This window comes from Trachypithecus francoisi, unplaced genomic scaffold (assembly GCF_009764315.1).
Source record: "Trachypithecus francoisi isolate TF-2019V2 unplaced genomic scaffold, Tfra_2.0 Lachesis_group2, whole genome shotgun sequence".
NCBI lineage: Eukaryota > Metazoa > Chordata > Mammalia > Primates > Cercopithecidae > Trachypithecus > Trachypithecus francoisi.
In genome coordinates this window covers 5,123,721-5,146,437 of record NW_022681465.1, presented here as the reverse complement: position 1 = coordinate 5,146,437, position 22,717 = coordinate 5,123,721, and the positions used below count along the sequence as shown (strand labels likewise).

Genomic DNA, 22,717 nt, shown 5'->3' with positions numbered 1-22,717 from the left:
GGATAAAGACTTCAGCCAGCTTATGGTAAAAATGACTTAGACAAACAGATTGAGTATCTCAGAACGGCAACAGCTATTAAAGATGCAGTTGAGGTTTTAGATGTATTTTAGGGCATACGTTAACTAATGATAAACGTTGTTTTCTACTTTCTAAATTTGCTGAAGTCTCTGCAGTAAGCCGGGGGGTGGGGAATGCGGGCTTGGCAGCCAGAGGACAGGGTTCAGTTTCAGGGTCCTCAGTTTTCTCTTTGTCCCTGACCCACATTTCTTACAGACAGAGAAGGCAAAGTGTCTGCCTGAGAAATGCCTCGACTCAGCTGCCTAGCTCACTTGCTGCTTCACCTGGCTCAAAAGACAGCAGACTCAGAAGAAAATGAAAGGAAGGGGACTGGGTACAGTGGCTCACGCCTGTAATCCCAGCACTTTGGGAGGCCGAGGTGGGTGAATCACCTGAAGTCAGGAGTTCGAGAGTTCGAGACCAGCCTGACCAACGTGGTGAAACCCCAACTCTACTAAAAAATACAAAAATTAGCTGGGCGTGGTGGCGTACAGCTGTAGTCCCAGCTACTCGGGAGGCTGAGGCAGGAGAATCCCTTGAACTGGGGAGGCGGAAATTGCAGTGAGCCAAGATCACCCCACTGCACTCCAGCCTGGTGACACAGCGAGGCTCCATCTCAAAAAAACAAAACAAAACAAAACAAAAAAAAACCGAGAAGCAGACTGATACACAGCAATGCCATCTCACACACGCACACCCAGAGCTCCAGCGAGCAGGGTGAAGCGTGGTGTCATTTGGAGGAGATTTTGAACTGATTTTATTTTTGTAAAATTGTAGCTAATACTGAAGAAAGATTCCAGGGTGGATTAAATCGGTTTGGATAAATATTTGTTTGTTTCCCTTAGATTTAGATGAAACAATAAGAATGTGTGATTTTTTTTTTTTTTTTTTTTTTTTTTTTTTTTGGCTATGTCAAACTTGCCTGGTTCATTGCAGCTTCCCATGCAGGGCTAGGTTTAAGTTGGCAATGCTGATTTTAGGTCTCAGGTGGTGGTGGGTGTGAGTGAAGGCAGAGGGCTGCAGAGCTGGCGCTACTCCGGTTCAAGAGGAGTCAGGAAGGCCGAGAGTGGAAGAGCCAGCAAATCCCTTCTCAATGTCCTGGCCACAGGGGCTGCGAGGCACAGGGCCCTGAGGTCTTGATTCTGTGTCTCTTGGTTGACACAGGAGAAGTCCAAGTGCCAGCAGAAGCCACGGGCATTCAGTGAGACCCAGCCCCTGCTATTCACATACCCCTGGTCCTCGTGGCTCTGGGCTAGGGCTCTGCAGCACTTAAAGTGAAAGACGACACTTGCCTGCAGGCAGCTGACACTCTCTGGGGTCAGAAACAGACACAAAGAGACAAGGACACAAACAACACCCACATGAGTTGCCTGGGGCTGCTGTAATCATTGCTACAAACTAGGGGCTTGAATCAACAGAAATTTATTCTTCCACAGTTTAGGATGCCAGAAATCCAAAATCAAGGTATGAGCAGCAGAGGTGGTTCCTCCTGGAGGCTGAGGGAGAGCCCGTCATGCCTGGTCCAGAATCTGCTGGTGCTGGCAGCCCTCAGTGTTCTTTGTCACATGGGCACCACTCCGACGTCTGCCTCTGTCACCTATCACGCAGCCAGTGCCACCCACCACTTGTTCCCCACGTGAGGAGTCTCTGTGTCTTCCTGTGGTCTTCTCCTGAGGACAGCCAGTCCTTGGGTTTAGTACTCACTCTAATCCAGGATGATGTCAGCCCAGGTAATTACATCTGCATCTATTTCCAATAAGTCTACATTCGGAGGTCCTGGGTGGACTTGAGTTTTGGAGACATTACTCAGCTCAGGACGCTGCCAATGAGACATGGTGTGGGGTACCTCTCCAGAGGAGAGATGACCAGTGGCGGGCTGGAAGTGGCCACAGAAAAGGGAATTGGGGGCTAGGAAGGATGAGAGATGGGCTGTGCAGTGGGGGTGGGGTCCTACCAGCTGGAGGATGGTGGACACAAGAGGAGAGAAACAGGCTTGGGGAGAGCTGATCACTGTCAGGGACCAGTGATTCCAACTGACCAAGCATTCAGGGGATGCTTGGTTGCTGAGCTCAGCCTCCCTTGTTCACACCTCGACTCTGGCTGCCCAACAGGCACCTGCACTGATTTCTGCGCTCCTCTGCCTGCGGAGTGGCCTCTGGTGGGTTTTGCCCCATTGGCAGGTCCGTCTCAGGAATTCCTCAATCCTTAAAAACCCAATCAAATTTGTTACTAGGTGATCTGGCCACCTGACCGGGATGTGAACTGTGCACAACTCTTTATGAGCTCGTCTGGCCACATTCTGTTTGCTTTCTCTGGCAGTGCCTCTCCCTCTTCTGATCACATGCGCGCGTGCACACGCGCACACGCACACACACACGAGGACATAGCCTGGATCTCCTAAACCCACACATGCACTCTCCAGCCCACCCCAAACCAGCCATGTGCTTTGGTGTGTCTGTTTCCACTTGCATCATGGGTCAGCAGCCAGGAAGCACACGGTTGGCCAATGAGGGTTTCCTTTGGCTTTTAAAGATGACACCATCACAGACAGGTCTCTCAACAGATGCACAGTATCCATGGACAACGAAAGAAAAACCCAAGACAAGGGTGTGCTTTGATGGTCTGTGCTGCGGGAGGAAACTTCTCCAAAGACAGAATCTTAGTAGCTGCCGGGACGCGTTCACTGAATCTGCCTTTCCTTTAAAATTCACCATTCAGCAAGCATTTCCTGAATACTTAGTATGGGTTAGGTGCATGGCTGCCATATATATGGTATATCAAAGACAGTGAGCCCTCCTTATCTGTAGGTTGCACGTCCCTGAAATCAACCAACCAAATCAACCAACTGCAGATTAAAAATATTTGAAAAAAATGTTCATAAAATTTCAAAAAGTGCACCACTTACTACACTGACTCCATGAGAATGAAGTGATGTGTAGCATTGTATTAGGCATTAACAATCCAGAGATGGCTTAAGGCACCTGGAGGATGTGTGTAGGCTGCATGAAAATACTGTGCCATCTTCTTTCAGGAGCTTGTGCATCCTCAGATTTTGGTATCCAGTTCCCATAGATAGAGAGGGATGACTGTATATGTGTTTTATGCATGTGTGTGTGTGTGTGTGTGTGTGTGTGTGTGTGTGAGTACGTATGTGTGTGAATATGCACACATGTAAATATATAGAATATATATGTAAAACATGTAGCATAACAAAGCAATCTGGATAAACATTTTTGATAGTTTTCATGTGATCCTATGTGCTTTCTCTTTTTTTTTTGAGATGGAGTCTCTCTCTGTCACACAGACTGGGGTGCAGTGGCATCATCCAGGCTCACTGCAACCTCTGCCTCCTGGGTTCAAGCAATTCTCCTGCTTCAGCCTCCTGAATAGCTGGGATTACAGGCATGCACCACCACACCCAACTAATTTTTGTATTTTTTAGTAGAGATGGGGTTTCACCATATTGGGCAGGCTGGTCTTGAACTCCTGACCTCAAGTGATCCACCTGCCTCGGCCTCCCAAAGTGCCGGGATTAGAGGGATCCTATGTGCTTTTCAGCAGCCTTGATCTATGCTGGCCTTACTAGGTTTGGGGCCCACTATGGGATGGGAAGCGTGTCCAGGCAGCTATCTGTTTTCTGTCCATACTTCCTTTCAGCACAGGCCCTGGGGGAGGTTGAGGGTGTGAGGTGCTCCCTGGGAGGACGTTCCCTCCTCCATGGGATGGGCTTGTTATGCTGAGAGCTCACAGCAACACTTGGCACAGTGCAGGGACCCAGGACAGGGTGGCCTGGAGAGGAGATGAGTGGGCAAACCAGGAAGAGGACTCGTGGGAGAGTCCAAGCAGGGACTTCTCTGTGGACAGTGGCAAGAGGTGGGCAGAGAGGGAAGGCTGGACGTTCACTGTGGATAGGGTTATTCCTGTGGCATCAGGCACCATGCCGATCATTTGGGAAATGTCTCTGGAGAGACACAAGGACCTGTGAAAGGTTTTCTGAGTGACAGAGCACAGGCCACAGCCCAGTGGCCTCTGGAATCAGATGCTGGAAACCACGGAGGCCCAGCTGGAGGCTGCAGGAAAACCCCTGGTGATGGGCATCTTGGTGGCACCATCCACGTAGGACTTCACCTTGGGTGTGTTGGGGCAAATGCCACCTTTTATGGTCACACAACCCTGGTGGAGGGTGGAGGTGTTTTGATAAGGTGGGAAGCAGAAGCACACGCAGGAGGTCATTTTTACTTGCTTTTTAGCAACCAGCATTCAGTCCCCAAGACAACAGGCTCCCATCAGGTCAGGTCTTCGTTCTGCTGCCCTCATCCAGGAAAGACAACCTCTGTCTGCCTCCCAGAAGTGGGGATATAGAGCAGAGGGCCCCGGGCAGCAACATCGCTCGGACCCAACGACCCCGACACGGTAACTATTCTCCGAAGCCAGACGACACGTGTGGCCCCCATGGAGCAGGCGAGCTCGCACCTCTCACCAGCACTGTGGGGGCTGACTCTGTGCCTCAGTTGCCTCATCTGTGAAATAGGGATGATAATGTCACCCCCTTAGAGGGCTGATAGGAGAGAGAAGGGAATTGGCTCAGAGCAGCGCCAGCACGCGGGGCTCTCGGTGGGGCTAGCTGTCCTCCCCATGCTTATTCCTCTTCATTCCACTGTGGGAATCCCTCATTCCCGGAGGGCCTAGTTAGGGACCCTCATGGAGATGGGCAAGACAGTGAGAGAGCGCATGTAGGGGGCTGCTGTCACACACAGTCACTCCTGTTCCCTTCTGCCTGCTTCCCTCCACCTCCATCTCCCCGAAACAAGAGAATCAGAGCCAGGACCTCTGCAGCAGGCAGAGAACCTCTGTGTAAATTGGAAAGAGGCTCACTCTCCCAGCCAAGAGATGGGAAAAGAAGGCCAGATAAAGTGCCACTCTGCTGGGCAGCCACGAGCCAGCGCACACGGTTGCCGTGAGCTGCAGAGAACCACGTATCAGCCTTCGGAACTCCTAAGGGGTCTGGGCCTACCACCACCCAAAAGCAGACCCGCCAGCGGTGTCGAGGGGGCGGAGCGAGGCTCAGGCACAGACTCCAACGAGGATGAACACAGAAACAAAGACTTCAAGTTAGGAACCCCCGCTCCATTGTGGGTGTGAGGCTGCTAGGGACCCCAGCAGGAAACAGTGAGGGCCGAGGGTGGGCTGAAAAGAACCGTAAACTTACAACCACCTATTTATTCCAGGGCCCACATTCCTTTCCTGGTCACACTCATCTCTGGGGAATTCAGCCCAGCTTTTACCCAAAGCATTGCATTTCCTTATACTTCATTGGGTGACATTTAGAGGAAAACACATGTGCCCTAAAAGATTCAGCAACACTTGGAGACCATCCTCAGACAGCCACACCCACACCCAGGAACCAGGCCACCCGCACACGCTCTGGAAAGAAAACCTCATACAGTGGCTTGGCCAGCTTTGGAGGAACACCCTTGCAGAAGCATCTCCGGGAGTCACGTGCCAACCCCAGGCCCGAGCTGTGCTCGCCCACTCTCCAGGAACCGAGCGCCTCCCCTACCTGAGACCACGGTGAGGCAAACCAGCTGCCCCTCGAGGGTCCTGCAGCAGCAAACGGGGGGTGCTTGGGGCACGGAAGCGGGGCACAGGCACGTTCCAGCTCCAGGCTGGGCTTCGGCAAATGCGAGCACTTCTTTGAGGCCAGCTCTCGATACTTTCCAGAAACATACTTTTCGGCACATTTTAAGAACCTTTTCTGTGTTCCTCTTTCACATGTCACAGAGCACTACAAATAGGAGAACAAAAGATGTCCGTGAAAAAAAAAATCTCTTTTTTTTGCAAAATCTGTGGGTTAAAATATCAAAGCTATCTGCTTGAACATCTGTGTAAGTGTGAACATTCAGTGAAAATTGTTGGACCTCAGCATTTTTAAGAGACATTATAGAATCTATCATTAAAGATAAGAGGACTTTGAGGGCATCATGGGGCATAAGTAGGGGCAGGACAGTCAGAAACCATGAAGGGAATAATTCTAAAGCTACCATTTCACTGGAAAATTAAAATGTTGGGCTGTCATTGATATTGGAACATACTGAAACTTAATACATAAGTACATGTGGTAACTACCACGGCTCCATGGATTGACCCACCCAGCTGCAGTGATGTTGGTTCCCAAAGCAGGGGCAGGTAGAAGAAACTCTGGGCTCACAATCTTCCCTAGGAATCCGAGTGCTGCCTGTGAGGAAAGGAAGGGTGCATGGAGAGCAAATCCCTTAGCTCCCCGCTAAGGCAGGCTCTAAGCTTGAGCTGCTCCAGTTGCAGACACCCTGGCTTATGCAGAGGTGCCCTGTGCAAACCAGCAGTCCAGGCGGGAGGCTGCAGCTCCCGCTTGCCAGGAGAACACACAGGAGCAAGGTACACTGTCCCACCACAGACTGGGCATGGAGGGTCTCTGGGGCAGAGGTCCCGGCCCCTGGCGTTGCTGTCCCCTGCTGGGGTAGAGTGGACGATGTTGTGCAGCTCCAGTGGACCTCTGACTGAAGTGCCCTCAGGTTCCCCAGCAGAGAAGCCCAGGTGGCAACACCCGCCCAGGTCCTGACCTCGCACTCACATCTTTAGGCTTACAGGTGTGCTTTCTGTGCATCCTGATGGAAGACGGAGAGGAGTTGGAGCACTCCTCTTGGCTGCTCGCTGATCCAGGCCTAAGAGAGAAGCTCTGGCGTGTGTGTGTGTGTGGTGTGGGATGTGTGTGTGTGAATGTATTAAATTTCAGGGCAAGGACTGTCTACCTGGACACAGCTCACAGATTATGCAGCCCATGTCACTTAGTTTCTATAGACTCTGCCTCTAGGGATATGCATCCAGGGATATGTGTTTTCCAATGACACTGCATTCGGTTCTATGGGACACTCATTCCTACCCTCCAGGTAAAAGAGGACCTGAAGTACATTGTTAGCAATGGCAAGCTCACTTAAGCGAGCCAGGGTGCTCTTATTTTCTAGTGACAAGCTGAAACAGTGTCTCAACAGGATTCAATGCCTTGCTTGGCACTTCCTACCAATCTGAATAAAGAAGGCATCGTTCGAGGGTGGGGAAAACACAGTGCCTGATGAGACCTGGGTCCCTCCCTGAGGAGCGTGGGATCAGGGAGCAGCTTTCTTCCCACAACTGCTGTGGCAATACAGAGGCGCAGCTCTGGGTTACAGTAATCTCTCAATACCCCGTTCAGACAGGTTCATGCTTGGCTGGTGGTGCTGTTACCACTCTGTGGGGTGTAAGATTTCCGAAGCGCTTTTGGAACCATTTGGTCCAAAGCTAGTCATGAAACCATCAGTATTCCAAACTAATGATTCCACTGTTATTCCCATGATGAAGGGGTCCAGGACAGCTCCTGAATGGTGCAGAAGAAAGGGCTTCCCAGCCTCCTGCAGTACCAGGTGGCTGATTTCAATACAGGAGAGTTTCCTTTCACAAACAGAACAGCTGCCCCCAGAAACTTGTCTCAGGAGATGGGTACTGTTTCTTTCCAAGCAGCCCATGTTCTTCCTGCTCTCCAGGAGCCACGCATTTCCTGGAATGTGGCTACACCTGCCCAGGAGTTACATGATCCCCTATTCTCACGCTCACACCCCCTCAACCCTCTCGTCCTCTGCTCCACGCCGGACCAGTGATAAGGACATGGATGCCACTGTGTGAGATGCCCCCAGGACGATTCAGAAGCCAAAGGAAATTAAGCAATCCCATGAAGTTGATGGAAGCCGAGAGGGTGGTCCGAAGCTGGCAGACCAGGAACTTGGCAGTGCAAGGAAGTCAAGAAGAGATAAAAAGGGAGAAGAGAGAGGAGCGGGAGGGGGAAGAGGAAAACCAGGAGAGAAGAGGCAGTCCTGGTGGGGAAATCTGGTCAACCTTGCTCCCCCGAGACCAGGGTGCACCTACCTGGGACCAGGCGGACACCAGCCACTGCAGCTTCTTGGGCTTGTGGCAGCGCTGAAGTAAACAGGCTTCATGCATCCTGGGCTTGGGCTCTGAAGTGCAGACAGTGTCGGGCAGCAGCTGCGCTCTGGCCGAGGGGTTGGTGCTCTTACAGGCCACTGCCCGCTTCCTCCACCCCTTCCCACAGGTGTGTGAGCACTGCACAGAACAGTCAGGATCAGCACCCAGCAAGGGCCACGTGCAACACAGCAGATCATGCAGGGGCCCTGCCGCCACCCATGCCAACCTCGCCCAGGTTACCTCTGCCCAGGGCCCAGTGCTCCATGCCGGTGGGCAGCTCTGAGAGTTGCAGGCCTGCCTGCTGGAGGGAGCAGGCTGTGGGCACAGGCTGGCCGGGACTGGCTCCAAGTCATAGTGCACGCGCCGTGTGCACTGCACGGGGCGGCTCTGGGCACCCCCGCCGCATGTCCGACTGCAGGCACTCCAGTTCCCCACGGACCAGCTGGGCAGGGACAAAGAGACCTCGGTGAGGGATGGCTCCATCACTCTGACAGAAGCGGCCCCACACCTGATGTGGAGGTGGCAGCAAGATTTCCCAGCCATGGTCATGTGTGTGCAGTTATTTTCAGTTCCACCGTTCCCGGATGAGCACTCCTACCAGAGTCTCCCTGCCCCTGCTGTTTCTCACCTTCCTGATCCTGATTCATGCTATGCCATTCTTTCCCTTCCTCTGGCTTTTGGGTTCCAGTGGACTTGGAAAGAACTCTCTTCAGCACAGTGTGTCTGTTCTCTTCTTTTTTTAAAAATGCAAAATTTCAAACATATAAAATATAAAACATCTATGGGTTCCTGTCCACTCAACTTTCACATTTCAGTGTATGTCCCCAACCCCTACTGCATTTTGAAGGTGATTCCAGACATGAAAATATCTCAGTATGAATCTCTAAAGAATGAGGATTTTTTAAAAACATAACCATAATATCATCATAACATCTAGAGCACTAATGATTCTTTAACATCCCTGAAGAGTTAGTGTTCCAATTCCCAGCGGTGTCATCAATATCCTGATTTGATATGTTTGTTTGAGGAATCCAAATAAAGTCCAGATTGTGCAACGGATTCACATCTTCTCTTTCAGTCTTTAGGCTTTCCCTTAAATTTTGTTTATTTTTATGTTCGATGTATTTGTTAGAGAAAGAGGATCTTTCCCTTACTGAGTCTTCCACAGTGTGGAAGTTGATTTTTTGCTGATTACAGGATCCTTGGAATTACATCTCTGCGACGTTGGTTCTTGTGTTCTTCTGTCTTCTATTTTTAATTCTTTAGTACTTTGTTCTAGAGGCTTCTTCAGATTCTGGTTCAACTTTCTCATATGATTATTTCGTAAGCGATCACGCATTCTTCCAGCAGGAGGCTCGTGAAGTCAGATTATCTTTCTTTCAATTTGTTAGCAGCTGTGGATGCTTGTTAAGGTGTTTTTTCTTTCCTGGTGATAAAAGCATACCCCGTCAACATGCATGTTGTCAGGTGATGGGGTGCGGAGTGAAGTTGGAGCCAGGCTTTGTCCAGTGGCATCACCTTTGATCGAGACACTGTGCCTGAGTGTGTCTACCAAGCCTCAGCTGGTTTTGCACAAGCCCATCTGCAGGAGGACTTGGTGTGCACCTTGGAGTGGTTGTCAAGAGGAAGGGGGAAACGTGGCCCCACAACAGGGACTCACTGGGAAGGAGGGCTTGAGCTCCCTCCTGGAGTCACTTCTGAGGACTTGAGGATTTCCATTCATGTTAATTTCCCTGTGCAAACCCCTGTGGGCCAGTCACAAGGGGATGGGAGGGGAGCTGGCTTCCCACCACCTCCTTGCAGCACATCAGTGCAGGGCACCAAGGGTCCCACCTAGAGGTTGCCTGCAAGGCTCTATCTGCAGCTGTGTCTGTGCTGAGGACCCAGGGCAGGGGCATCCTGTCTTCCACTCTACAGCATTGCTGAGTAGAGTGAGGGCAACAGTTACTTGCTCCTGAATCTCAGGGTAAACCCGAGGACTTGTGGAGATGCCCAGGCTTCTCCTTTGACCCTCCATCCTGTGCTCCCACACTGAATCCCACAGTCACCCTCAGGTTTAGGTGTCAAAGCAGAAGCCCAGGGAGCTTGGCCAGGAACTCCAGAGGTGCCTCTGGCAGCAGCCACGGCACCTGGGAGAAGTATTCTCGAGGATGGCATTTGTGGACCCAAGTTATACAGAGAGAGACAGAAAGGAGAAGGGAAATCCACCATGATTCCTCCTACGAACATCACTGCGATGATTTCCTCACTCCTGCTTCTGGTGCTGTCTGTGTGTAAACATATTTTTAACATGGTCAAGAGCAGGCAGTATGTGCAAGTTTTATTCAGCATCCAAAAAATTCATTGGCTAGGCTGGGTGTGGTGGCTCATGCCTGTAATCCCAGCACTGTAATTCCAGGCTGAGCAGGAGGAATAAGCCTAGGAGGAAAACTCTTTTTTTTTTTTTTTTTTTTTTTTTGAGGCGGAGTCTCGCTCTGTCGCCCAGGCTGGAGTGCAGTGGCCGGATCTCAGCTCACTGCAAGCTCCGCCTCCCGGGTTTACGCCATTCTCCTGCCTCAGCCTCCCGAGTAGCTGGGACTACAGGCGCCCGCACCTCGCCCGGCTAGTTTTTGTATTTTTAGTAGAGACGGGGTTTCACTGTATTAGCCAGGAGGGTCTCGATCTCCTGACCTCGTGATCCGCCCGTCTCGGCCTCCCAAAGTGCTGGGATTACAGGCTTGAGCCACCGCGCCCGGCCTAGGAGGAAAACTCTTAAGCCTAGAAGCTTGAGATCAGCCTGGGCAACATGGCAAAACCCCGTCTCCACACACAAAAATTACAAAAATTAGCTGGGTGAGGAGATACACAACTGAAGTCTCAGCTACTTGGGAGGATCACTTGAGCCCAGGAAGTCAAGGCAGTGGTGAGCTGTGATTGCACCACTGCACTCCAGCCTGGGTGACAGAGCGGGACTCTGTCTCAAAAAATAGAATAGAATACAATAAATAAATAAAAATAAAAATTCATTGTCCAAAACAAGCGTTTTTCTTATACTTCAAAGCCTTTATAAACACATTTCAGTGTGTCTCTAATTCTACAATCTGGATCGAGGTATGCAGATATCTAAGTAAGAAAATACAGACAAAAAGGTTTGGACCTCAAGCTCCAGGAGATCCAGGAATATCCTGAAACTGCCCCAGTTCTATGCGTGCCTGGCTGGACGTGATTTCTGAGCAAAATGATGAGGGCCTCTCCTCAAGTTCTCCAGGGAGTCTGTGACTCAAGTCATTTTAGAGCCAAGGTTTGGACTCTTCTGAAAGTCCTGAGGATGAATTAGGTGGCAGAACCTCGAAGGAGAGGGAAATTGATGGGAAACAGAATTGATTCCACCCCAAACACACCACATGACTTACGGCTTTCAGATCGAGCACCGTGATAGTTTACATCCTTTGGTTTGTAGAAGCTTTGAATTATTTTGCACCAAGTGTTTTTACCGAAAAGATTCAACTGTAGTTTTAAGAAAATTATAAAAAGACTAAAACGTAAATTGTGTCCACATAAAAAGTAAACATGTCAGCGTTGTAGGAGTTGCCCTGCATGGATTGTGGTGATGCTTCAATTTTTCAGTGTCAACAAGATTAGTGTTTTTTCTTTTCTTTTTTTTTTTTTTTTGAGACAGAGTCTCGCTCTGTCACCCAGGCTGGAGTGCAGTGGCCGGATCTCGGCTCACTGCAAGCTCCGCCTCCCGGGTTCACGCCATTCTCCTGCCTCAGCCTCCCGAGTAGCTGGGACTACAGGCACCCGCCACCTCGCCCGGCTAATTTTTTTTTTTTTTTTTTTTTGTATTTTTTAGTAGAGACGGGGTTTCACTGGGTTAGCCAGGATGGTCTCGATCTCCTGACCTCGTGATCCACCTGTCTCGGCCTCCCAAAGTGCTGGGATTACAGGCTTGAGCCACCGCGCCCGGCCTAGTGTTTTTTCTTTAATTCCATGTTAAGCCACCTAAATTACATACCCTCATTATGAAAGACTGATTATGGGCTTCCTGGCTGTGATCATTCCGCAGGTAAAGCCTCTCGGTTCCTCTGTGGCCGCTTCTGTGTGCTTTCCTGTTGTTTTTAACTTTCCTCCCATTTCTTACATTTGCTCTCTCAATCATGCAGCTTTATACATTACAATGGGTGTTCTACACTGTGTTGGCTGTTCCAGAGCTTTTCACATCACCTTGTTAAGTCTTCTGTCTCCACCGCCTTAAGATGTTCCAACTGGGTGGATCCATTCTCTGCCTCTCTCTTAGCTGCACATCATTAAAACAATCCTCCTGAACAAAGCTCCTTCATACCACGCCTGGAAACACCGAGTGTCTGTTTTGTTTAAAAAACTGAGCTTTAGGGGAATGTCTTCATTTCAGCTCACGAATGAGTCAAAATCCATGCAAGCTTCTGTGCTAATGTCTGAGGGTTCCATGAACGGTAACAAGCTGTGTTCAGTAGCTCACCAGTGGCCACAAGGGTTCTCGCTTTGTTTTGGTTTTCCAACTGGAAGAAGGCAAAGTGGCTGGCATTACCCAAATCAGTCCATTTCCAAGGCAGGACTCTGGAGACGCAGTTCCCACTGACCCTCAGGACCTCCATTGCCCAAGGCTCCCTCCCAGGGTGCACCTTTGTGGGTCTCAACACTGCCCAGAAAAGTGATGGGGTTTATAGCCTTCATGTAACAGTCTACCCAGGATTTCCTGGTACCATCTAATCAATATGCAATATCCCTAATGCCAAACAGTCTTTAGTCATTTCTCAACAAAATGACTCCCTCTTCCCCATTAAAAAAAATTAAATGACATTTTGGCTTTTACGTGTAATGCTTTCTTTGAAAATGCCAGTTTCCAAAAAGGGTTTAGTAAAGTCCCTTGTCATGACGCACCACACCAGCAGATTATGTGCCCTAATGACAACTCAGACGCAGAGGCCAGCCCTGGGCTGGACCCGAGCTGCTGCCTAAGGGCTAAGCCCCACCAGGGCAGCCGTGTTCTGCCTACGGCTTTCACATCAGCACGTCTCCCCGAGCCTCACTTTCAGAATTTAGTTTCAGTGTCTTTTGTCTGCTGATTCTTTTCGAAATGTCACCATCCAGCACTCTGTGGTTCTATTTTCAAGAATAACTCTAGGAATCCTACACAGGAATCTCTCATAACACAATAAAGACAGAGAATAACAATGAGGCAGAACCCTTGTCACGGCACAAGCCTACACGAGGCATTGATGAGTGTCAGGGCTCCAGCTGCCAGCTGGATTTAGTCCACAGGGATGGGTGCTAGATGCCGTGAGATGCAACATTAGAACACAGCATTCATTACGCCGTGCCTCTTCAGCATCAGAGTTAGACGTGGGGACTCCTGACTTCCGCATGCTGGTGTGTGGGTCACAACTTCCCAGCAGGCTGTTCTACATGAAACCGTTCATGTCACTGACTATACCCAGATACTCATACACTGCAGATTCAATGGCCCAGGGGTCAAGATAGCTGCCAACGTGGTCTGACAGGATCAATATTGCTTGGTTTTTGAAGACACAACAACCATGTCTTCATATAAAATAGCAGCATCTTCACGTGTGTAATTTGAGATCTAATGTAAGTAAATTGAATGTTTTAAAGATAACAATGCACATTCAACAATAAACAGATGACAACTGGAAAAATCTGCCTCTTCCACAGGGAAAACATTAGTTAACAAATTAACTAAGAGTGCAGGCCAGCTGTAAGCTGAAAGCACAGAACCCAAGATCAGCAGAACTTGGGAGACACTGATGTCCTAAGCCTGTCTGACAGGGGGCCAAGGGCCTTTTTAGCTTGTCGTCCTCCTCGGCTGGCTTGGGGATTTGCTACGGGTCTAGGAGAAAGGACGCTTCATCAGTATCACCAGGTGCCAGCTACACACCAAGTAAGTTCAAAGGTAGAAGTCCAGCTCTGAAATAAACAATGATCTCCGTGATCAAGTACATAAATGAGCACAGTAGGTAGAACGAGTTATTAGACAGATTGCACCGTGCCCACACACGATGCCTTCTGGAGCAATGCACTCCAGTCTCCAAATCCTCCTAAAGTCCACCAGTCATTATATCAGAAATCACATCCTCCAAATACCCAGCAGTCAGGACATCAGAAATGACAGCAACATGCCAGCCCATCCCTCCCAGCCGCAGCTGGTTTTCATAGATGCTCCTGACACTGCCTGGCAGGGCAGCACCCTCAGACTGTCTTCTGGGAGGTGTCCATCTAGGAGTTAATGCCAGGGTCTGGTCTGGTTTTTCACATGGGAACGGACAGCCCATTTCTGATGACTGGTTGGTAAGGATCAGGGCCCAGCACCCCAGGGCTCGCTGTGAGCATTTGGAAGCTTGCAACTTGACAGTCACTTCATTTTCTTCAGCCTCAAAAGTCAAACCACTTTGCCTGACTTGTGAAACCGAAGGAGAGATTTACAATGAGCCAGACAGACACTGAATTGTTTTCACCTCTAAATGCAGGATTTCTTTGCTGAAGCACACAAAGCCAAACCGAGGACATCAAAGCTCCCCGCAAAGGCGGCGCTGTGGGCGTCAACTTCAGGGACTGCGAGGAGCCAAAGGTGTGTGAGGAGTTACTACTCCGAGGCCAGCATACCATTTTTACCAGGTTTTCCTGTCTCACCATCCTGTCATCAGATCTTATCTTCAAAGGAATCAGCATGATCTACAGAGCTTTCAGTGACGGGGGAAAGACAGGAACATGGAATTATGAGACACGCAGACCAAAGAAACTGACCTCGTTTTTCAAAACAGACAGTCTTGGTAATTCCCTCTTTCAACAAAAACCCTTCAGCGGAGGGTTTCCTCTGCAGAACCCTGGGGGCTTTTGCGTTCCCTTTTAAAAGGGAAACCAGTCAACTCTAAATGGCAACGGCGCTCTGGTTCTTGGGAGGTTGCCCCTCTGCCCACTTTCCAGGGAAGACTGGAAGAAAGAGCAAGGCACTCTACTTTTTTCATCAGAGTAAGAGGTCTTCTCTTCTGTCTAGTGTTGACTCCTGCATCCTCTGTGCTGCGCTCCATAGCCATATACGCCATTGCTTACAGACATCTCTGTCTCATGGGTAAAGGGCATCCGGAGCCAGTGGTCCCCATCTTTACCCTCTATGCACCAGGAAGGGCTCCAGCATCGATCACACTTACCAGCCTTATCTTCTGTATGTGGAGACTGAGCTCCCAGAAGCAAGGAGACGCACATTTTACTGCCAGTCCCCTGTTCAAAACAGCACTGTTGTCGCAATCAGAATCATTCCTACTCTGCTCCAAAGAACAAGAGTATTTTGCCCTCTTCAGGTTTCTGTGCTGGAAGGGCACCTCTCCCTTGCTGCTTCTGTGCCCCTTCAACATCCACCCATTGAGCCAACGGTTTCTACTACAAATAACTTTGCTGTAGACTAAAAACTCCTGGGATGGTAACACATGGGTAGACAACCTAATGATCTAGACCTAATTCCATCTGAGGTTGAGTCCTGTCTGAGTAAGAGGTAACTCCCTCTTTACCAGGCTTAACATCCAAGTTCTCATGCCCAAAAACAGCACAGAGGTGCAGCTGCTGTGGGCTCTCAAACACCTGCACATTCCTGGTCTCGCTCCTGTTCTGTATGAACCAGAAATCAGATGGCCTTGGCTCTCTAGGGGTTAGGGGTCAGGAATCTGAAATTGTGCAAAGCCCCGGGGGCCTGGATGACTGGCAGCTTTGGAAACATGATTTTGGAAATGTGACATCCAGCTCTTCAGAAAATCGCCGAGACTGACCACAAAAGTTCTGAGCTATCCTCCTTTCCCCTTTGTGGCCTCAATTTCTTGTATTAAAGTTGTACTAATTTTATTTTTCAACCATTATGAGGACTAACTAGGATGTGCCAATAAAAAAACTGGGGAGGGCAGGGGAGTCTGGTCAATCGATTCTTCCGGAGGAAAACAGATGCTTTCATTCCCTGTCATTCGCATCTCAGCAAAGCCCATCTGAGCTCCTCTGCGGAGCAGGCTCTCTGGTTCTGCACAGCCCTCGTGATTTTGAAGAGCGTGTCTGCAGCAGGCTGCTGGCCCAGAGTGCGCGACTTAGCCTCTGTGAGTGCAAAGTCATGGAAGCTTGAGTTCCTTCTCAAAGAGGGACCCTCCCAGAACCAAAGGGGTTTCAGAGCTGGGATGGACCACGGCTGCTTCCTTATATACTGACTCTTCCAGTATTGAAATACAGATATCTGAAAAGTAAAGGTAATGATCTCCAATATTAACGTTCTTTCAAGCCTCCTAAACAACTCAGTTTAAGAACTGTGGAGATATTCCTAGCCAAGGATGTCCTACCCTCAGGGCAAGATCCTAAACTTACATTGTATTTGGACATAGAAGGTTGTAATGGATGTACTGATAACTGTTCAGGGTACAAACATTCTTCTGCTACCCCGACATGGAAGCACACAGTGGTTTTCCAGTGGGTATATAACTTCCTGTGCGAGAACCCTCGGCTTTGTACCCTCTGGAGGGCAGAGCACTAGAGTATTCTCTGGATCTATTTCTGTGCTAGTGGCTCTCTACCTGTCTGCTCTGTTCATCTCTGGACACTAGATGTGCTGCCTGGATGGGCTCCTCCCTGCCCACTGGTTTACTTCCAGCCTCGTTAGAAACTCTTCTTTAGTCATTCTGAACTGACACATGAGACTCACGGCGCCTCTTCATCCCTTGGCAAAGCACATTGGCGGCCGCCCACACCATGCTGAGCGCCAGTGGGTGAGGTGCCAGCCTTGCCCAGGGATGTCAGCATCCTTCTGCTGCCACTCCAGGGCTCACAGGGAATGGGCTGAGTCTGTCCTCCAATCTGTTTATGGCAGCTGAGCTTGTTATTGGAATTATGCAATATAATTAAATTTGGTGTAGCTCTATGAAACACGAGCATTAGAAAAGAAAAGCTGTTTCTGTGAAAACGAAGTTAGATCTTTGGAATGACTCAGCTGAGACCAGTCATTAAATGGCATTGCTGTCAAATTAGGTGTGGCTGAGACAAAAGTAAAATATTGAGGAAACATAAAAATTTTAAAATGACTTCCCACTCAGATAAATGGGACAAGCTTCATCCTTCTTTAAAGAAACTCAAACTGGAAATTATATGCAATGAGCATGTTCTATGAAATAATCCACTTAGATCCTTCCACAGGCAGACCCTACTCAAAAAACAGTTCGGATCATAATTAAAAGAATTAGCAAATGAATGCACATTTATGTCTTTTAAGTGAACATAAATGTTTCAGGTATGTGTGTGTGTTTTTTAAAAATAATTTTTCCCTCTATCTACTTTTTTCATCAGAGTAAGACATCTTCTCTTCTGCCTGGTGTCGACACCCCCATCCTCTCTGCTGTGCTCCACAGCCATATAAACCATTGCTTACAGACATCTCGGTCTGGCGGGTAATGGGCATTAGGAGCCATTGGTCCCCATCTTTGCTCCCTCTTCCTTTCCTGTCACCTGCCCTTCCTGTCATCCCAGAAGTGGGATGCCCCTGGCTTCATCCTCCAGCCTTTTTCTGACCCCACCAAATCACACAGACTCTGCTTCCCGATTTTCCAGCAAAGCTACTCCCTCCTGTGTATCTGATATTCATGTTGGCTGTGTCCAGGTCTGTGATGGTTAATTTGATATGTCAACTTGTCTAGACTGCAGTAGACAGATATTTAGCTGAGCATTATTCTAGACATTTCTGTGAAAGCATATTTAGATGAGATAAACATTCAAATCTGTAGGCTTTGAGTCAAGTTGATGACTCCCATAATGGGGGTGGACCTCATCCAATCTGTTGAAAGGCCTGAATAGAGGGAGGTCTCCCCAGAAGGAGGGAATTCTGGACTTCAGACTTGAACTGCAAAACTGCAACTCCTTCCTGGGTTTCTGGTCCACTGATCTGTCCTGCAGATTTCGGACTTGCTAGTTCCCACAATCACATAAGCCAATTTCTTCGTTTGTCTCTTGTCAGCTAAAGAAAAGGCAGGCTTTTAAAGAATTATAGTTAGTTTTATTTAGAAGTCTTATAGAGGATTGCAACCAGGAGAGCATTTACCTCACACAGGCACATTCACATCCAATTGGTTCTGGTTCTTTGCAGAACTCCAATATGAGATCCCTGTCATTTTTCACAGGCATTGCTCCTTAATTGTCCCCTAGCTTCTGAGTCTGAGTTGATAAAAGCCAATCTCCACTCTGCTGCCAAGAAGAAGTGTTTTCAGTGTGAACATGAGCACACGGCACCTACTACAACATTTGAAATTCTCCAAGGCTCCCCATTTCCCAGGACACAGGGCTCACGCACATGGACCTGCGGCCTCCACCCCCCACCTCTCTGGATGTCCACAAGCCCCAGTGGGTCAGTGGTTCTGGGAGTTCAAAGCTCCCAGGAAAGGGCCCCTCAGCTGTTAGAGTAAAGATGGACTGTGTTGGCAAAGATACCACAGGATGGCAAGTCTCCAGTGTTGCTTCCTTTACGTCCAGACCTAAGGGTTCATTTGGTCACTCCAAGTACCTAACTAACATGTCCACTGGTTGCTTTTTTACCAAACGCTCAATTTGGCAGTCTTGCCCTGTATGTGGCCCCTGCCTCAGCAATATAGTAAACTCTTAACCTGTTAAAAGAAAGGAACGCAAGCTCACTGCAAGCACACTGGAAAGGCATGGACAAGGATAGAAACACAGCTGCTCACGATCTCAGGACAGAGAAACCCCCTCTCACAGCATCCAAGCTCCAGGACAACCTGACCACCTCCGCTCCTGAAACCCGGCCTGGGGTGCTCTCTGGCCAGCTCTTTTCTGACAGTGCTGAAGAGAGACATGGTGATGAAGGGATAGCAAGAATGAAATCACATATTTTAAGGGAACGAAAGAGACTGGTTTGCAGATCAAGAGGAAACAGCATGAAGGAGCTCTGAGGGTTTCATCCTGGGCAGGAGGCCACTTTGCCCACTGAATATTTTCTTTTCACACAAAGGACTTGCGTGAGGGAACCAAGAAAGGAATCTGGGAACACACAGCCACACGAGGCAATGGCTCCTAACTGTCCTCAGGTTCAATGCCACACCTATCGAGCTAAGAATGTGCCAGCGCCATCACCAGAAAACCAATGTTAGGAATCACATCTCATAAATTAAAAAAGAGCTAGAAAACCATGACACCATCAGAGCCTTTTCCTGCCACCTGCACACAGGCCAGGAAATGGCCTGTCAAGGTGCCCTCCATCTCTGTGTCCTCCACCAGGTCCCCTAGACTCACAGGGTCCTTGTGGCTTCCATTCCTGTGAGACGCACCGCCTGTGCCTTTCCATCCATCCACGGCATTTGCTGTGTTGAAGGGAATGAGGGAAAGCCTGTTATCCCTGTCACAGACACCATGTGGGGCCCATGGGCCAGGCACCACAAGCTCGTGCACCCAGCCAGACCCAATCGAGGGCCTCCCTGGACATTAAGAATGGCTATGAAGAGGCATGATAAACAAATGTGTCCCAAGAAGGGGTGGATGTTAAGATAGGCTGTGCAGGAAGTCAACAGTGAAAGGTTATGGTGACAGCAGGGCAAGGAGGTCTTCAGTGTGGCAGGAATGAGGGCTGCTAGGACAGGGTCCGTGAAGACACTGGAGGAGGCAGTAGCAGGTCCTGGAGGGTCACAGAGGCCACATGACAGCATTTAGATACCAAGCAAATGACAATGGAAAGCCATGGAAGGCCAGACTTGGAGAAATGTCTATACTGGGTTTGTATTTTATTTTATATGTATTTTTAAAATTATTATTATTATTATTATTTGAGCTGGAGTCCCACTCTGTCACACAGGCTGCAGTGCAGTGGCACAATCTCAGCTCACTGCAACCTCTGCCTCCCAGGGTTGAAGCCATTCTCCTGCCTCAGCCTCCCAAGTAGCTGGGATTACAGACTTGCACCACACCCAGCTAATTTTTTGTACTTTTAGTAGAGACGGGATTTCTTCATGTTGGCCAGGCTGGTCTCACACTCCTGATCTCAGGTGATCTACCCCATTCAGTCTCTTAAAGTGTTGGGATTACAGGCGTGAGCCACTGTGCCTGGCCCAGGTTTGTATTTTAGAAGGATCACCGTGACTGCGGAATGAATAAGACACTAGAGGAATCTAGACTGTAGGTAGAAATTTCTACTCAAACCTCCTGAGGCTGCAAGGGTGAGAGGCTGGTGGCTTGACTATGACTAGAGCCTCCTTTCCATTAGAGGGGGCCATGCTGTCTGTCCACAAAACTTACGCTTTATAATTTGATATTTCGTCAATGCCTCTGTGAAACTCACAGGACTGAGCACATGTAAAAATACTAAACATTTGTTGACCAGTTGACAATGAACATCACCCTCCTCAATTCACAGACACAGAGCTATGTTATTTCTTAAATATAGTAATATATATACATTAATATAGAAGTTTCCTTTTGGGCTCACCATAATGTACCTGTGTTTCAGCAGATTTGCTTTTGCCTGTGGATATAGAAATCCATAAAGTTATAACCAGGCACCAACAGGACAACACAAACCAAAGTTCTTTGTGAAGTCGTGCCCTGGTCCATGACCCTGGCTGGCTGACCGCCCGAGGACAGCCTTCCTGTGTCTGAGGCCTTGTGGTGCAGGGTTAGGGAAGCGGGGGCTCTGCAGTCAGGATGCCTGGGTTCCACTCTCAGCTCCAACCTTGCCAGCTGGATGGCCTTCGGGAAATCACTGGACACCAGTGTCTCCATTCTCTCCTCTGCAAAGGGGAGATGGTCACAGTAGCTTTTCTATGCAGTGCTGGGCAGGCTGGGAGGACTAGCAGGGAGGAAGTGCTCAGGAAGGGCTGGCCGTGGTTGCCATGATTTCATCCCTTGTCTTTTCCTCATCCTGTCCCCTGTCTCTTCTCCTCCTCAACCCTCACCTGGGAAAGGGAGGTCATTCACATGCGGTCCACAGAATTCCAGACACTCAGTCCCTCAGCCTGTGTACAAGAGGGGAAGCCACGTTTCCCTACAGCAGTATTATTTTATACTTATTATGTACATCCTTTCTGAAAATCAACAAAGAACCACTAAAGACCTGACTGGTAAATATGAATTTAAAAAAAAAAATCACAGAGACACAGACATTAATTTTGTTATATTGCCTCTTAATGATTTTCTGGCATGGGTAAAAATGATGTAATTATGTGGCCATTACATGGACACTATGTGATTTTGGAATATTGACTCTTATGAGAACTATTGAGAAATTTTGGAATTTCTAACATGAGAAGAACGGGGAGGTTGAAAGAATGCAGAACACAATGCTCCCAAGCAGCGGTAACTGGATGGATTTATTTACACCTAACGAAAAGAAAGTGAATGCCACCTCAGTGACGTCGGAAGAGCCCGCACAGGTGTTCTCCACCTCGCCTGGGGAGAGAATGAAAGCGAATGGTCACAGTGGGAAGAACAGGCCTTTCATGTCCTACGCCAGGAAGGTTTACAAGGGGAAAGAAAAGACAAACCAGTGCCTCTTACAAATCCCTCCTTTCAAACAGACAAATGATATTAAATACTTGATTAACTCCCAAGAGAAGCTGCTGAAGCCCACTGCAGCATGGAAACAAGAATTTTAGGGCCTCCAATTTGTGCAACACCTTTTTTTTTTTGAGATGGAGTTTCGCTCTCATTGCCTAGACTGGAGTACAATGGCTCAGTCTTAGCTCACTGCAGCTTCTGTCAAGTTCTCGTCTCAGCCTCCTGAGTAGCTGGGATTACAGGTATGCACCACCACGGCCAGCTAATTTTTGTATTTTTAGTAGAGACAGGGTTTCACCATGTTGGTCAGGCTGGTCTCAAACTCCTGACCTCAGTGATCCACCCGCCTCGGCCTCCTAAAGTGCTGGGATAATAGGTGTGAGCCACCGCGTCCGGCCTGGGCAACACCGATATTAACATTCCCAGGGAGAAGTGGCCCTTCTGCCACAAAGTTCATGGACTGTGATCATGAGACCACTGACTTTGTTTAGATATTTTAACAGCCGGCTAGGAAATGTCTTCCTCATACAGTTTAGGTGAAAGCCAGCTGAAAGAATACAAGCTTGTGTGTAACACAGATTTGATGATTTCAGATCTGACTTGCTTCTTTACCTAGGGAAATTTCCCTATCCTGAAGACAAGCCAGTTTCTTGAGAAAGGAAATATGTTTCCTAAATCGCTGAGAAGATAAATTTACTAAACAATACATCATCTAAGTCAACAAAAGATACTCGCACGCTAAAAATGAGATGACCGCAGACTGAAACTAGCTTTAGGTCTTCTGAACTACTTGGAAATTCGTGGTGGCAATGCCATTAACACTATTATTTTGCCCGGATTGAAAGGTGATGTAGAGACAGCACTTTTGATTAAGACATGCATTTTGCTGGAGGATGCTTTCATCTAACCCAAAAGTTGGCAAATATCTTATTAAAGGACCAGATAGTAAATATTTCAGGCTGGTGGCGATCTCTGCTGTGAGGACTCACCCCTGCTGCATCAGTGAGAAAACCACTGGAGACCCCATGTAAATGAACAGGCCTGACTGTTCTCAGGAAACCTGACTTACACAATCAGGTATGTCAGGCTGCACTTAGTGCACAGGCCATAGATTGCCAC

The 22,717-nt window shown here is 48.7% G+C and overlaps 1 protein-coding gene across 1 annotated transcript in view; it reads right to left on the bottom strand.

The window, feature by feature from the left end:
* The window catches only part of ADAMTS16 (ADAM metallopeptidase with thrombospondin type 1 motif 16), a 186,833-nt gene that overhangs the window by 9,589 nt on the left and 154,527 nt on the right, over positions 1–22,717 (bottom strand). Inside the window, exons 19-21 of the mRNA XM_033178754.1 lie at positions 8,291–8,492; positions 7,994–8,188; positions 5,619–5,843 (exon numbers count right to left, since the gene is read on the bottom strand). Coding sequence (XP_033034645.1) covers positions 5,619–5,843; positions 7,994–8,188; positions 8,291–8,492 — 622 coding nt within the window. The remainder of the gene's footprint in view (positions 1–5,618; positions 5,844–7,993; positions 8,189–8,290; positions 8,493–22,717) is intronic.